At 40.8% G+C, this 15,224-nt stretch overlaps 1 protein-coding gene across 1 annotated transcript in view; it reads left to right on the plus strand.

Moving 5' to 3' along the window:
- PDE4B (phosphodiesterase 4B) overlaps positions 1 to 15,224 on the plus strand; it is a 233,322-nt gene that overhangs the window by 22,821 nt on the left and 195,277 nt on the right. Inside the window, exon 3 of the mRNA XM_026665988.2 lies at positions 1,212 to 1,441. Within this exon, the coding sequence (XP_026521773.1) occupies positions 1,212 to 1,441 (230 nt within the window). The remainder of the gene's footprint in view (positions 1 to 1,211; positions 1,442 to 15,224) is intronic.

Raw genomic sequence — 15,224 nt, forward strand, 5'->3', positions numbered from 1 at the left:
TTTCTTTTTTGTCTCTTTTCTGCTTTTTCTTTTTATTAGTTTGTGTTAGTTTTTATGTTCTTTGTAGAAATTCTTAATAAACATTTATACAAAAAAAATGAAACATTGTATATAAATGTTATTTATATTAATATCCTATTGTGTCATCTAGAATATTCTCCAAATATAAACAGCAACCCTAATATGTCTGATGTTGACCGAATACATTTTTTTAAAAAGCCCAAACACTTAGAGATATTTTATTAGGGGTATTGTTCTATCCTTGATAATTTTATGTAACTTTGTGGTCTATTTTTTAGCTCTACAATATTGTTTTAAAGAAGAAGAAAGTATAGTGTTTGAAATATGATTATCCCGTAAGATCTTAGCATTTTTATTTCCAACAGTTTTTCTTAATGACCAATAACAAAGAATTTGGCTTTTTACAGTATCTGTACACAATGCCAACAATTTCACTTAACTTAGCACCCTATTCAAAGTTTTTTCCTGTTTTGTATGTAAGTGAAATTTAAATTTTGTTTTTGCTCGTGTATATGTCTTTAGATATACTATATTCAATGTTGTTAACTCAATTTGGGCAAATCTTTCTTGTCTTTTTTCAAGCCCCTTTAGTCAACATTACTTTCTTATTGTTGTTGAAGGATTATTGGCTCCATTCCAATGGGACTCTTGACTTATATTTAGCTGAAATAGCGGTTCTGATCATTCCAACAATACAACCATATTCAATCTCAATTTCTTGGCCATTACAAGGAAAGGGAGGTGTATGTGTGTGTAGACATTGATAATGATTGTTTCATCCCAGTAGTACAGTTTTTGTTTAGTGCCTGAATAGGGTTCAAATCCTAGTTGGGATTTGCAAAAGTTGAAATTTTGGGAGGACATGGAATGCTTTGTAATGTAATTACAAAGTAATGCTTTGTGAAGAAAGAAAATAATGTATTATAAAATTAATACTATAACCTATAGAGTCCTGTGTAAGAATTAATGATGTGTATTTGCATTCAGACTAATGGTTGAATTGAAGCACATTTCATTTTTCCTCATTTGTAAATTTTTAGTGTGAAATTTAATGCTTATTTTAAGAATCTCTTTTATAGGAACTGTCTGCATTCAATTTTGTAATTAACTTGTGCTGTAATTATAATTTTTTATATTTAGCTTTATGAAATTGCTTCTTGTATAATTCAGTTTTCTATTTATTCTTTTAGATTGTTAAAGATTATTTGGAATGTCGTCTGAGCAAGTCTTATAGTGCATCTAGCCACACTCTTGGCATAGATCTCTGGAGGGGAAGAAGGTGCTGCTCTGCTAATTTACTATTACCACCGTTATCTCAAAGACAGAGTGAAAAAGCAAGAACACCAGATAACATTTCTAGGCCCACAACTTTGCCTTTATTGACGCTTCCTAGTATTGCCATCACTACTTATCAGGATAGGTAAGTTGCATGTTTAAGATTTAATTGTAGAGATCTCTTCCTAGTACTGAAGTGGTAGACATATTTAATAGGGGTTAGTCTACTATACAGATTTATTTTTTTAAAAAAATCATTTTCCTAATACCAATCATGATGGGAAATACATTTTTTTCCAGTGTGACGAACATAGTTTTTTGAGCATGTCATGAGGGTGCTCACAAAATGGCTACCATTTGCCTAGCCATAGACCTTAACATTGCTTAGCCATGAACCTTAATTTATCAATCTGTCCATGACATTTTTATAGCCTTTCAGGATGTCTCTATTTTACAGTTCTCTTTTTTTGTGTTTTTCTGATTAGCTGGGCTCATTTCTTTTTATTTCAGGGGTGTTAAGCTTACATTGTCATGGCGGGACTTTTTCCCCTTCGCTAAACCGGGCGTGGGTGTGGCCAGTGTGTGGGCCGGGCATTTGACAGCCCTGCTTTATTGGGTCTAGAGAGATCTAGTAAATGAAGGAGGTTCTAGAGCTGTGTTGGCGAACCTATGGCATGCAGAGCCATTCCCCCCCGGCATGCGAAACATCACCTGGAATAACCCCACTGTGCCACCCGACAACTAATTGTTGAGTATCTGGCATGCATGCACAGGGGGCAGAGGGGGGTGCATGGGAGATGCACGCGCATGCACAGATATGTGCAGTGTGCAAGGGGATCGCACGTGCATGAGCAGATGCATGGCACACGCAGGAGAAATCGCGCACGGATGCGCGATGTGCAGCAGGGGGATCGCACGCCATGCATGGGGGGGGGCAGCACGCATTGCCTTCTGAGTGCTGGCACGTGAGCACAAGTGCATGCACAATTATCGGCACGGGAGCCGAAAAAGGTTGCCACCACTGTTCTAGAGACTATTCATGTATTTGGCAGTATGTTACCTTCTTATGTTTTTTTTTAAACAAAAATAAGATTATTTCTTTTTCATGAAATTCATGCTGAATAGAGTGTCTGATGGGTACAAATGGAGGTAGCCACAAACAGAATATTGATAAAATTGCTTCTTCTTAGCTCAATAGGTTGGATTTATATCTAGTTCATCAAAGGTGGAAGAGTGATTTCTTCTTTATCTAGTATATCTTTTCTGCTTACAAATGATGGCAATTTTACTAATTCTTCTACTTGCAATCCTCTTTTCTACCCCCACTCCAATTGTTCTGAGTCTATAAAAACACAGGAGATTGGCAAACAGTAACAAGCACTGCATTGTGTGAATGTTTATATGTGCATGAAGAAAAAGAAATTATTGCTTCTTTGACGCGATAACATTGAAGTTCAAACATTTGTTTGTATGATTTAAGGAAGACTATAAACATATTATGAATGTGTAAATATACTGTATAAAACCATGCAAAGAAAAAAACAAGAAAGGAAAAATTATGAAATAGTATCTCATGATAACTGTGGCACATTGATTAAAAATCATTATTTGATTCCAGTGAAATATATACTGTGAATATATATGTGTGTGTATGTGTGTGTGTGTATGTGTGTATGTATGTGTATGTATGTATGTATGTATGTATGTATGTATGTATGCGTATGTATCTGAAGAGATACACAGCCATTCCTGACTGCAATGCAGACAGATCTTCCTGATGGAAAACTGATCTAGAAACATCCCTTCTAATATAAAACACCATATAGGGACAGCAATATTCACAGCAAACTGCAATTATGCCAAAATAACAACATGATGTTTAATGCAAATACATAAGTCACAGAATTTATATGATTATGTCCTTGTGCGTGTTATTTATCCATGAATATAAATTCTATAACTGATAGTGCAACTTGTTCCTTTGTAGTAGGCACATTGGAACATATTTTGAGTTTGTTATTTTAAGACTGTGGAATGGATTGTGGATCAGAAGTTTAAAATGTTCTTATGGCACAGATGAACAACCTGCAGCCAGTCAGATGATCAGGTCTGGTTGTTTCCTCATCCTCTGTTCTCCACTAGCCACAGGGTTCCAATTTCATATGCTCATATACTTTATAAAGTGATACCTGAGAATCTGTTAAGATGTAAAGACTGCAGATCACTGTAAACCTGCCTCTGTGTTAAATTTTAACAATTAAGTAAATTCAAGGCAAAAATAAACTTTTAAGGTCTTGTTATGTAAACATCTTTGACATATATCAGAGTGGTTTGTCTGCTTTTTGACTGAAGGAAAAGTTTCTCACTCCTACTCAGGAGGAACATTAGCACATTACCGGGGCAATGAACTAGTTTGTACAAAATCAATTTTAAATTCTCCCTGAATCAAAATCAATTTTAAATTCTCCCTGAATTTCTTTAGTGCCCTTTTGACAGTTTTTTTGGGTATAGTTAATAGCATGTGAAGGAGAATTTTCAGTAATCTAGAGAAAAAGCAGAAGGAAAAGATGCTGGGTTTAAATTCAAGGGAGTTTGAAGAGTAGATACCTTACACCCTCTTCATTTTTTAAATGATGTTGTTCAATTTCTAGACTACTTTTCAACAGGCAAAATGAAAACTTTATTTCAATTTATTATTCCAGTAATACTCTGTATCCTCAAAAAATATTCAAACTTCAATGTTTTTCTGCTTAGATGTCTCTTATTGTCTATATCCCTAAAAATAAGTTTGTGTCAAATGTCCACACTCTATTATATCTTTGATGGTATGAACTGAACAGTTGTGTTAGATGACTTAAAATTATTTCTATTAAATAAAAGTGAAGTCTTGTTGGAAAAAAAGGAATAGAAAACCCCATATTTATTTGTTCTTACAACTTCAGAATAAACAACAACAGAATCATGCATTTAAATTACATTTCCTAACAGATTAAGATTGAACAGCTTGTCTCAATTTTACTCTTTAATCTTTATAGGTTTCTGTTATTCTGTGAAATGGTCTTTAAACACAATATTTCTGTGTACATTTTAAAACTCAAAACATATTCAACTTAAAAACATATAACATCCAAGGCAATAAAAATTAACAAAAGTATTTAACAAAATTCCATATGTCTCATGTGGGTGGATAAATATGTTTTTAACAGCCACTGTGTTAGAAATATAGATATAATGAATTCTAGGCTAAGTTTTATGATCAATTTATTTTATGGTAATATTTGGTATTAATTTCCAGGAATCTTAGGTTACAGGAAATTAGACAAAAAGTTCAGATTTTGATACATTATTGAAAAACACATTATCGTAATAAAAACTGAACTTTATATATAATTACTTCATCATCATCATAAACAGATTTTTGGGGAGATAACAAAATAAATAAATAAAATTCAAGTAGTTGTTAAAATGTATTTTTGTAGTTCTCGGAAAAAGGAGAAAAGAGAAAAAGGAAAAAGTCCCTAAAATTAAAATATTCAGCTAATATTTCTATATTATTTTATCCAAAGCTATTTCATTTTATCCAATTAAACCATTAACATTTAAGTCATTTATTTAACAATAAGAGAAGAGGAATATGAATGAAATATGCAGTTCAAGTGTTTAAATTGTCTTCAACTAGGATTATCAATTTAAATTTTTACTTGTTCAAATGCAAATAAATATTTAGATCAAATATAATTGCTGAAGATTAGTAACTGAATGTGCAATATAGTCAGGGGTGGGATTCTATCAGTTCGCACCTATTCACTAGAACTGGTTGTTAACATTCTAAGCAGTTCGGAGAACCGGTTGTTAGAAGAAATTACTGGCCTAATCCTGTAAGGAAGGCAGGAAGGAAGCATTCTGGTGTTGCTTACAGAAACTGCCTCTCTGTTAACCCTTATTACATTCTTGGCAGGACTAGACTTCCTGTCTCAGGAACCTCTCTGGAGTTTTTTTTCCCCCTTCTTTGGTTCTTTGCTTGTGTGGAGTGACCATTTAAAGTTACAATGGCACTGAAAAAAGTGACTTATGACCATTTTTCACACTTACGACTGTTGCTGCTCCCCACAGTCATGAGAGGCCAGGCGAGGAGATGCGTGCCTCAATGTGAGTGATATTGAGTTGGCCACGCCCAGCCAATAACATGACCACCAAGCCACACCCACCAACTAAGCCATGCCCACAGAACCGGTTGTTAAAAAATTTGAATCCCACCCCTGAATATAGTATCCATTTCAATTGTCTTCCTGCTAATTTTAAAACTATTAGTTATTGAAAGTTCATTAACATTTGCCAACTCAATTAATCTTGCAGACCAAAATTAATCTGTACAATAACTACTCAAATGTATCCACTGTATCACATAAGCACATTATATGAATCAATGTTAGTGTGTTGAAGATGATATCTTCAGCAGCTAGCTGTATATTTTTATCTAGATATTCAAAAGACACTAACATCATCATAAGTTCAAATCTGAATTAGCATGTTATTCCATAGCCTGTCTATCTAGTAGCTAATATAAAGTATTGAGAATTCCATATTTGGAAAAATAATTGGACCGTAATAGATTTCAACTTTTTAGGGGTGTCAAATATGCCAATTCCAAGATGGTATTTGAAGGCGAATTTCCTACATACAAAACTTCCCATTCATTATTCTGAGAAAGAATATATGTTTTACAAAACAATAGGAACAATAAAATTATTTTCTGTCTCTAACAACTTATAATATCTGTATCTGCTTTATCTGGCTGTATAGGAAAATGATTTAGCCTTTAAATTAAAGAGGGAGAGGAGAGAGGGAGAGAAACAGATTGTGCGTATGTGTGTATGTTGGTAAGAGTTTGGAAGTATTTTGCCATTGTCTCCTTCCTAGGGCTTCTTAGGGCTCAGAGAATGACTGGCCCAAGCTGAAGCAAGTACCAAATGGTTTGATTATATTCATAGAGTTGGAAGGGACTAATTAGCGAGATGTTAGGTCTCCCAGTTTCTAACGTGCATGTATGTGCGAAGACCAGCTGGCGATCGCGCGCATGTGCGTTAGAAACTGGCTGAACACCTGGTCTTCAAGTTGGTCTTCACGCACATGCGCGTTAGAAGCTGGAAGACCAGGTGGCAACGCACATGCATGCACCAGGAACTGCTCTTCCGGGTTTTGGCATGCATGCTCCCATTTTGGCACTCCGTGCCGAAAAGGTTAACTACCACTGCCCTATGACATTCTTAATTGTATTGTGAAGTGAAAACTGGGTAGTGTGGGTAGGCAATTAAATGAATATAAAGCTAAACTAATATATTACGTTATTTACCTGTCACAATCATACAAATAAAAATAAAAATGTCATAGTTTTGTTTGATCAAATACTTTGCTAAAATTAATATATATTATATTTAAAACAACCTCATAATTTATAAAGGAACTTAGTCAGAAAAGGAGAATCATATTGATAAATACATTTTGGACAGATTACTTACAAGGTGATTACATATTGATCTATTCTAGAATTTTCCCAGTTACTGATGTCAAGTTACTTATTCATTTTTTTCTTTGCATTTCCTTCTTTAACTCCTCTTGGAGTTCATGTGTTCCTCTTAAAACCTTCATACATTCTTAATTATCAGAAGTGAAGCTTCTGCAATTAGCTGGGGCACATCAGAGAAATGCATTTAGCTAACTGGCTCGTTGAAATTATGCTGAGGATGAGTTTAGTTTCTATACTGAGCTTGTTGTCAAGGTAAAATCTATTTGATGCTTCAGGAATATTTTCATAGGACAGTAATACATAAAGCATCTCTTTAAGTACATGTGGACAATTCTATTTCTGTTTCCTTCCCCCAAGAATATAATAACCAGACTTTAGCACTAAGGGGCTGATGTTTTAATTTCTGATGTGTAGTATCTGAAATGTAAATAAGTGCAGAAATAATAGCATGTCCTTCAATGAAATTGCTATGTTGTGGTAGTTTTGGGGCCTAAGAAAGACATTGGCATGTACTTATTTCTGGGGTAATTTGCATTTGCATTTTTTCGGCAAAAGGACTCTGTACTTGGTTGAAAGCAACTATGGCCTTTTGTGATCGTATGATAACAATACGTTCAAGAGCTGTACAATTTATTTTAGTGTCTGCTGCAGGTTATTTAAAACTAGAATTATACTCTTTTTTTAAATGCTGAACATCTGTGGCGCTTGTGGGTGGTCAATTTTCCATTGGCAGAATCTCTGCCTCTGTGCACTATGCCTCCTTGCTCCTAAATTTCAGGAGATAAGACAGCTTGAAACATTTGTAGCTCCTTTTCATAGGAATTGATGACCATACAACTAGACAAATGCATACAATCCAAAGTAAGAATATTAGAGTAGAGAGATTGTAGGGGTGCTTGCAGAGGGTTTCAAAAAATCAGTGTGGCAATTGTAGCCACACAACTGAAGCCCTGCACCTTTTCCACATGTTTAAATAACATACAATGAAGCAGCACTGTCTTCATGCAGTTGCAACTGATATTTTCATGCTTTGACCTTCCCAGCCTATAGAGGCTGCTGAGCGAGGATATTTTTTTTTTGCTATGTCAGGACCTGGAGTAGAACAAGTGGGACAGTGATTTTTATTCCGTGTTTCAGCAGTTTTGATAACAGACTATCTTCAAACTATTTTGCAGAAGGGGCAGAGTAAGAAAAATAACAGTATGAGGCTGTTCTCAAAATATTATGTTTAGTATTAGATCTGTTTCATGTTCTACTCCACAATACAGTGGAACATGTACAATACAGTCACTGGCTCAAGGTTGACTCAGCCTTCCATCCTTCCGAGGTCTGTAAAATGAGGACCCAAAGTGTTGGGGAAGTATGTTGACTCTGTAAACTGCTTAGAGAGGGCTGTAAAGCACTGGTTAGCGGTATATAAGTCTAAGTGCTCTTGCTCTTGCTAAGTATGGTCAGTTCCTTAATTAGTTCTACATTTAAAATCTTTTCTGGCCCAATTTATTTCAAATGATCGAAGCAGAAAGATATATCAATAATTGTATGCAGTTATTGGCCTTGGACATCCTGTTCAATATTTCTTTTGTTGCTGTCCTGGCAGTAAAACATTCAGTTGCTCATAGGGGCTTTCTGGAAGATACAGTTATTGACTTTTTAAAAATGATGTTCTTGAACTACAGATAAACAGTCGATAATTTTCTCAATAATTTGACATGACGGCCTTTTAGCACATTTCTTGTATATACTTTGTTTATTGTTTTCTCTCCAGTTTATTTTCTCTCCATATTACTTCTTTAGTTCATTGTATTATGAATATTGATCTGGCCAGTAAACGCTCAGCTCCATCCAGTTTCCCTAATTCTACCCCGAATTAAGGGATTACAGGTTTGTAAGAAGGGCATTTTTTAGCGTTATGAATGTTCATAAACATTCCATCAAATGTTTATGTTTACTTCATCATTTTCTTTTGTCAAATAATTGATTGCAGAATGGACAAATTGACAAAGGAAACGTAGGTTTATATAAATATTGTTAAATATGTAATTTAATAATAATTTAATCAATTGTATCAAACAGAGGGGACGAGTGGTCTGCCACCTCCAAGTGGTGTCCCCTGGATGCGCGAAGCCGTTAAACGCTGACCGTGAATTGAGAGCAGACCCTCCGACAGGCCCAGGCCCGACAGGCCGGCTGGAGTACTCAAATGCCGCATCAACATGGTGGAAACGTCCACTACTGAACACACGCCCAATGCTACCGCGTTAGAGAACTGACCGGGCGCAGGAGACCATTGGCCTGCGTCAAAAATCAGCGAAATGGTCCACGCGGAAAGCACGGCGCACTTGCACCGTGTGAGAAAGCTATGACGACGCGTCCGCGTCTGGCGCAGCGCATGGAGACTACCCGATCCGTGTGAAAAATCGCAAGCGGAACAGAGGATTGCCAGACGCTCAAGGTGGCCACCTGGGAACGTGGATTCGCTGACTGGACGCTCGACCGAGATTGTCAGGGCCATGCGGGACAGGAAGCTGGACATCTGCTGCCTCCAGGAAACTCGCTGGAAGGGCAACAAGGCTACGACTATAGGCGGCTATAAGATCATATACACCAGCTGTAAGGAAAACCGCGCAGCGGTGTAGCTGTGGTTGTCAGTCCCAGCTGGCAAAGCTCCGTTGCAGAAGTTAAGCGCCTCACAGAACGACTGATGATAATCGTCGTGTAGCGACCGAGGCAGCGCCTACACATCTTGTCCGCCTCGCCCCTCAGACCGGATGTCACGAGGAGGAGAAGGATACCTTCTGGGAACTGCTCGACATCCAACTCAGGCAGATCCCATATGAAGACGACATCATCATCTCTGGCGACCTGAATGGTCATGTAGGGCGGGACAAAAACGGACACCAGTGCCACGGTGGGCACGGCACAGGCGATATGAATGAGAATGGCCAGAGGATCCTGGACTTTGCCGACTCCCATGATATGACCATCACGAACACCTGCTTCATTAGGCGAGAACCCCAACTCCTCACCTACCATAGCAGAAATGGGAACCATCACACACAGATCGACTACATCATCGTACGTAATACATAAAGCGTGCTCAACGCCAAGGTGTAAGTACAGAATCGAGCAGTCAGCACAGGCCGCTGATGGAAATTCAGGATATTTCAAGACCAAGATTGACAAAAAGAATGCAGACCAGCCAAGAATAGTGGTGGAATAACCAGACTTTAGCACTAAGGGGCTGATGTTTTAATTTCTGATGTGTAGTATCTGAAATGTAAATAAGTGCAGAAATAATAGATGTCCTTCAATGAAATTGCTATGTTGTGGTAGTTTTGGGGCCTAAGAAAGACATTGGCATGTACTTATTTCTGGGGTAAGTTGCATTTGCTGCAAAAGGACTCTGTACTTGGTTGAAAGTCAACTATGGCCTTTTGTGATCGTATGATAACAATACGTTCAAGAGCTGTACAATTTATTTTAGTGTCTGCTGCAGGTTATTTAAAACTAGAATTATACTCTTTTTAAATGCTGAACATCTGTGGCGCTTGTGGGTGGTCAATTTTCCATTGGCAGAATCTCTGCCTCTGTGCACTATGCCTCCTTGCTCCTAAATTTCAGGAGATAAGACAGCTTGAAACATTTGTAGCTCCTTTTCATAGGAATTGATGACCATACAACTAGACAAATGCATACAATCCAAAGTAAGAATATTAGAGTAGAGAGATTGTAGGGGTGCTTGCAGAGGGTTTCAAAAAATCAGTGTGGCAATTGTAGCCACACAACTGAAGCCCTGCACCTTTTCCACATGTTTAAATAACATACAATGAAGCAGCACTGTCTTCATGCAGTTGCAACTGATATTTTCATGCTTTGACCTTCCCAGCCTATAGAGGCTGCTGAGCGAGATATTTTTTTTTTGCTATGTCAGGACCTGGAGTAGAACAAGTGGGACAGTGATTTTTATTCCATGTTTCAGCAGTTTTGATAACAGACTATCTTCAAACTATTTTGCAGAAGGGCAGAGTAAGAAAAATAACAGTATGAGGCTGTTCTCAAAATATTATGTTTAGTATTAGATCTGTTTCATGTTCTACTCCACAATACAGTGGAACATGTACAATACAGATCACTGGCTCAAGGTTGACTCAGCCTTCCATCCTTCCGAGGTCTGTAAAATGAGGACCCAAAGTGTTGGGGAAGTATGTTGACTCTGTAAACTGCTTAGAGAGGGCTGTAAAGCACTGGTTAGCGGTATATAAGTCTAAGTGCTCTTGCTCTTGCTAAGTATGGTCAGTTCCTTAATTAGTTCTACATTTAAAATCTTTTCTGGCCCAATTTATTTCAAATGATCGAAGCAGAAAGATATATCAATAATTGTATGCAGTTATTGGCCTTGGACATCCTGTTCAATATTTCTTTTGTTGCTGTCCTGGCAGTAAAACATTCAGTTGCTCATAGGGGCTTTCTGGAAGATACAGTTATTGACTTTTTAAAAATGATGTTCTTGAACTACAGATAAACAGTCAATAATTTTCTCAATAATTTGACATGACGGCCTTTTAGCACATTTCTTGTATATACTTTGTTTATTGTTTTCTCTCCAGTTTATTAGTTCATTGTATTATGAATATTGATCTGGCCAGTAAACGCTCAGCTCCATCCAGTTTCCCTAATTCTACCCCGAATTAAGGGATTACAGGTTTGTAAGAAGGGCATTTTTAGCGTTATGAATGTTCATAAACATTCCATCAAATGTTTATGTTTACTTCATCATTTTCTTTTGTCAAATAATTGATTGCAGAATGGACAAATTGACAAAGGAAGCGTAGGTTTATATAAATATTGTTAAATATGTAATTTAATAATAATTTAATCAATTGTATCAAACAGAGGGGACAGAGTGGTCTGCCACCTCCAAGTGGTGTCCCCTGGATGCGCCGAAGCCGTTAACGCTGACCGTGACTGAGAGCAGACCCTCCGGCGACAGGCCCCGCGACAGGCCGGCTGGGTACTCAAATGCCGCATCAACATGGTGGGGCGTCCACTACTGAACACACGCCCAATGCTACCGCGTTCGGGAACTGGCGGGCGCAGGAGACCATTGGCCTCGTCAAAAATCAACGAAATGGTCCCGCGGAAAGCACGGCGCACTTGCACCGTGTGAAAGCTATGGCGGACGCGTCGCGTCTGGCCACGCGCATGGAGACTACCCGATCCGTGTGAAAAATCGCAAGCGCGGAACAGAGGATTGCCAGACGCTCAAGGTGGCCACCTGGAACGTGGATTCGCTGACTGGACGCTCGACCGAGATTGTCAGGGCCATGCGGGACAGGAAGCTGGACATCTGCTGCCTCCAGGAAACTCGCTGGAAGGGCAACAAGGCTACGACTATAGACGGCTATAAGATCATATACACCAGCTGTAAGGAAAACGCGGCGGTGTAGCTGTGGTTGTCAGTCCCAGCTGGCAAAGCTCCGTTGCAGAAGTTAAGCGCCTCACAGAAGCGACTGATGATAATCGTCGTAGCGACCGAGAGGCAGCGCCTACACATCTTGTCCGCCCACGCCCCTCAGACCGGATGTCACGAGGAGGAGAAGGATACCTTCTGGGAACTGCTCGACATCCAACTCAGGCAGATCCCATATGAAGACGCGACATCATCATCTCTGGCGACCTGAATGGTCATGTAGGGCGGGACAAAAACGGACACCAGTGCCACGGTGGGCACGGCACAGCGATATGAATGAGAATGGCCAGAGGATCCTGGACTTTGCCGACTCCCATGATATGACCATCACGAACACCTGCTTCATTAGGCGAGAACCCCAACTCCTCACCTACCATAGCAGAAATGGGAACCATCACACACAGATCGACTACATCATCGATACGACGAAGAGCCGCTAAAAACGTGCTCAACGCCAAGGTGTACCCGTGCACGAATCGAGCAGTCAGCACAGGCCGCTGATGGCGAAGATCAGGATCAGCAAGCCCAAGACCAAGATTGACAAAAAGAATGCAGACCAGCCACGAATCAAGTGGTGGAACCAGAAGAAGATGGCGGGACCCCTCATCAAACCGGAGCAGTTCCTGCAGATGGTCGACGGGCCACAGGAAGCGTGGTCCATGCTGAAGAGCACTGTTCACACTGCCGGCTGCCAACAGCTTGGTTGTACCAAGCCAGGACGGAGACGCATCGAGCGAGATACATGGCTCTGGACACCGGAAGTACAAGATGCCGTGCACCTGAAGAAACGGCTCTACAAGGCCTTTCTTCAGGACAAGACCAGCGAGAAGCTCTGCAGTACAAAGGCGGCCAAAAAGGCAGCCAAGAAAGCAGTAGCGACAGCCAGAAGCTCCCACTACGACGACATCTACGAGAAGCTGAACACGCGAGAAGGCGAGAATGAGATCTACCGCCTAGCCAAAAGCAGACACAGGAAGACCCTGGACATTGACCAGTTTCATGGGATCAACGACGAAAGGGAAATTTGATCGTCAACCCCAGAGGCGCCGCCGAGAGGTGGCGGCAATACTCGAGAAGATCTCCACCGAGGAGTTCCCACACCCACGAACCCGCGAGGTGACCCCGTCGAAGGCCCAGTCTCAGGCATTCACGCCAGCGAGGTCACCGACGCCATCAAGGCCATGAAAAGCGGTAAGGCAACAGGACCAGGCGACATCCCTGCCGACTTCTGGAAAAAGGCACTACCGGGCTCGGCATTGTGGCTGTGCGAGCTGTTCAACAACATCGTCTCCACGGGAATAGTGCCACCACGACTGGTACCGCAGCACCACTGTTCCGATCTGGAAGGGAAAGGGCAGCCCAGCGGACTGCTCCAACTACAGACCGGTCAGGTTACTGTCACACACTATGAAGATCTTGACAGCGTCCTCGATAAGCGCATTCGGGACATCGTCGACATCAGCGTCAACCAGGCCGGATTCATCAAGAACTGCGGCACCACCGATGCCATCTTCGTGTGTGCGGATGCTGATGGAGGCTCACAGAGAGAAGAAAATCCCGCTCCACACCGCCTTCTTGGACTTGGAAAAGGCCTTCGACCGAGTCCCGCACGATCTCATCTGGTACGCACTGCGAGATCACGGCGTGCCCGAGCTACTCGTACAATGGGTCCAACTCTATACAGATGTCACAAAAGCCGTGTAAAAGCGGCAGCTGGGATATCAGAGGAGTTCAATATCACCGTCGGCGTACACCAGGGCTCTGCTCTCTCACCACTGCTGTTCATTCTGGTGATGGACACAATTACACACGACCTGCACACGCCCGCCCCATGGACGCTGCTCTACGCCGATGATGTGTTCCTGGCCAACCTGCGCAAGGCTGAACTCGAGCACCTAGTCCAACAGTGGCACGACCGCCTCGAGCAGTTCGGGCTCCGGTTGAACCTAAAGAAGTCCGAATACCTGACCACTGACAACGAAGCGACAGGCTCCATCCACGTGAATGGGCAGGAGCTACCGCGCGCCTCCACCTTCAAGTACCTGGGAACTACTCTTGGGGAAGAAGGCCTACTACAAACTGAGGTGGCAGCCAGGATCAGCGCAGCGTGGGGCAAATGGAAGTCCGTCACGGGCGTCCTCTGTGACAAGAAGATGCCGATGCGCCTGAAGGCGAAAATCTATAACTCTGTGGTGCGCCCCGTGGCCATATACGGCGCAGAGTGCTGGCCGACGACCAAAGAAGTTGAAAGCAGACTCCAGACAATGGAGATGCGAATGCTCCGATGGTCGGTAGGCCTCACCCTACTGATCGCGTCAGGAATGAAGAAGTGCGCAGACGGTTCAACGTCGTGCCCATCCCCACGGTCATGAGGCAGTCCCGGCTACGATGGTTCGGCCATGTGAGTCGCGCCAAGGAAGAATCCATCATCAAATCTACGATGAAGGTGATTGTCGGAGGAGGCGAGACCGCGTGGTAGACCTAAGCAACGCTGGATGGACACGATCAAGGCGATCTAGAGACCGCGAAGGCAGACCCGACATACGTGGCAGACAGAGAGGCGTGGAAGCAGTACTCAAGGACATTAGCGGACCTCGCCAGAGCGCGAGACAAACACTGAAGAAAAAGAAGAAGAAGAAGAAGAAGAATTGTATCAAACAGATATTACCATATAAATGCCTCCTTGTGTTATAAAAGAAACTAGCCATTGTATTTATTATTATAACAATAAATGGCTAGTTTCTTTATAACACAATTATTATTATTATATAATTATTACAATAAACATAAATAATTCAACCATCAAATCATTTTAATTCCCTCCCTTTGTTAAAGTATAGTAAGGCATTTTTCAATGTAAATGTAGATAGAAATAAATGTAGTGCTGAACACATGGGTAATCTTGCGTCTCAGAAATGGTATTACTTAACC

Source organism: Notechis scutatus, chromosome 3 (assembly GCF_049901735.1).
Source record: "Notechis scutatus isolate UNSWTSFEM ecotype Mainland chromosome 3, rNotScu1.2, whole genome shotgun sequence".
NCBI lineage: Eukaryota > Metazoa > Chordata > Lepidosauria > Squamata > Elapidae > Notechis > Notechis scutatus.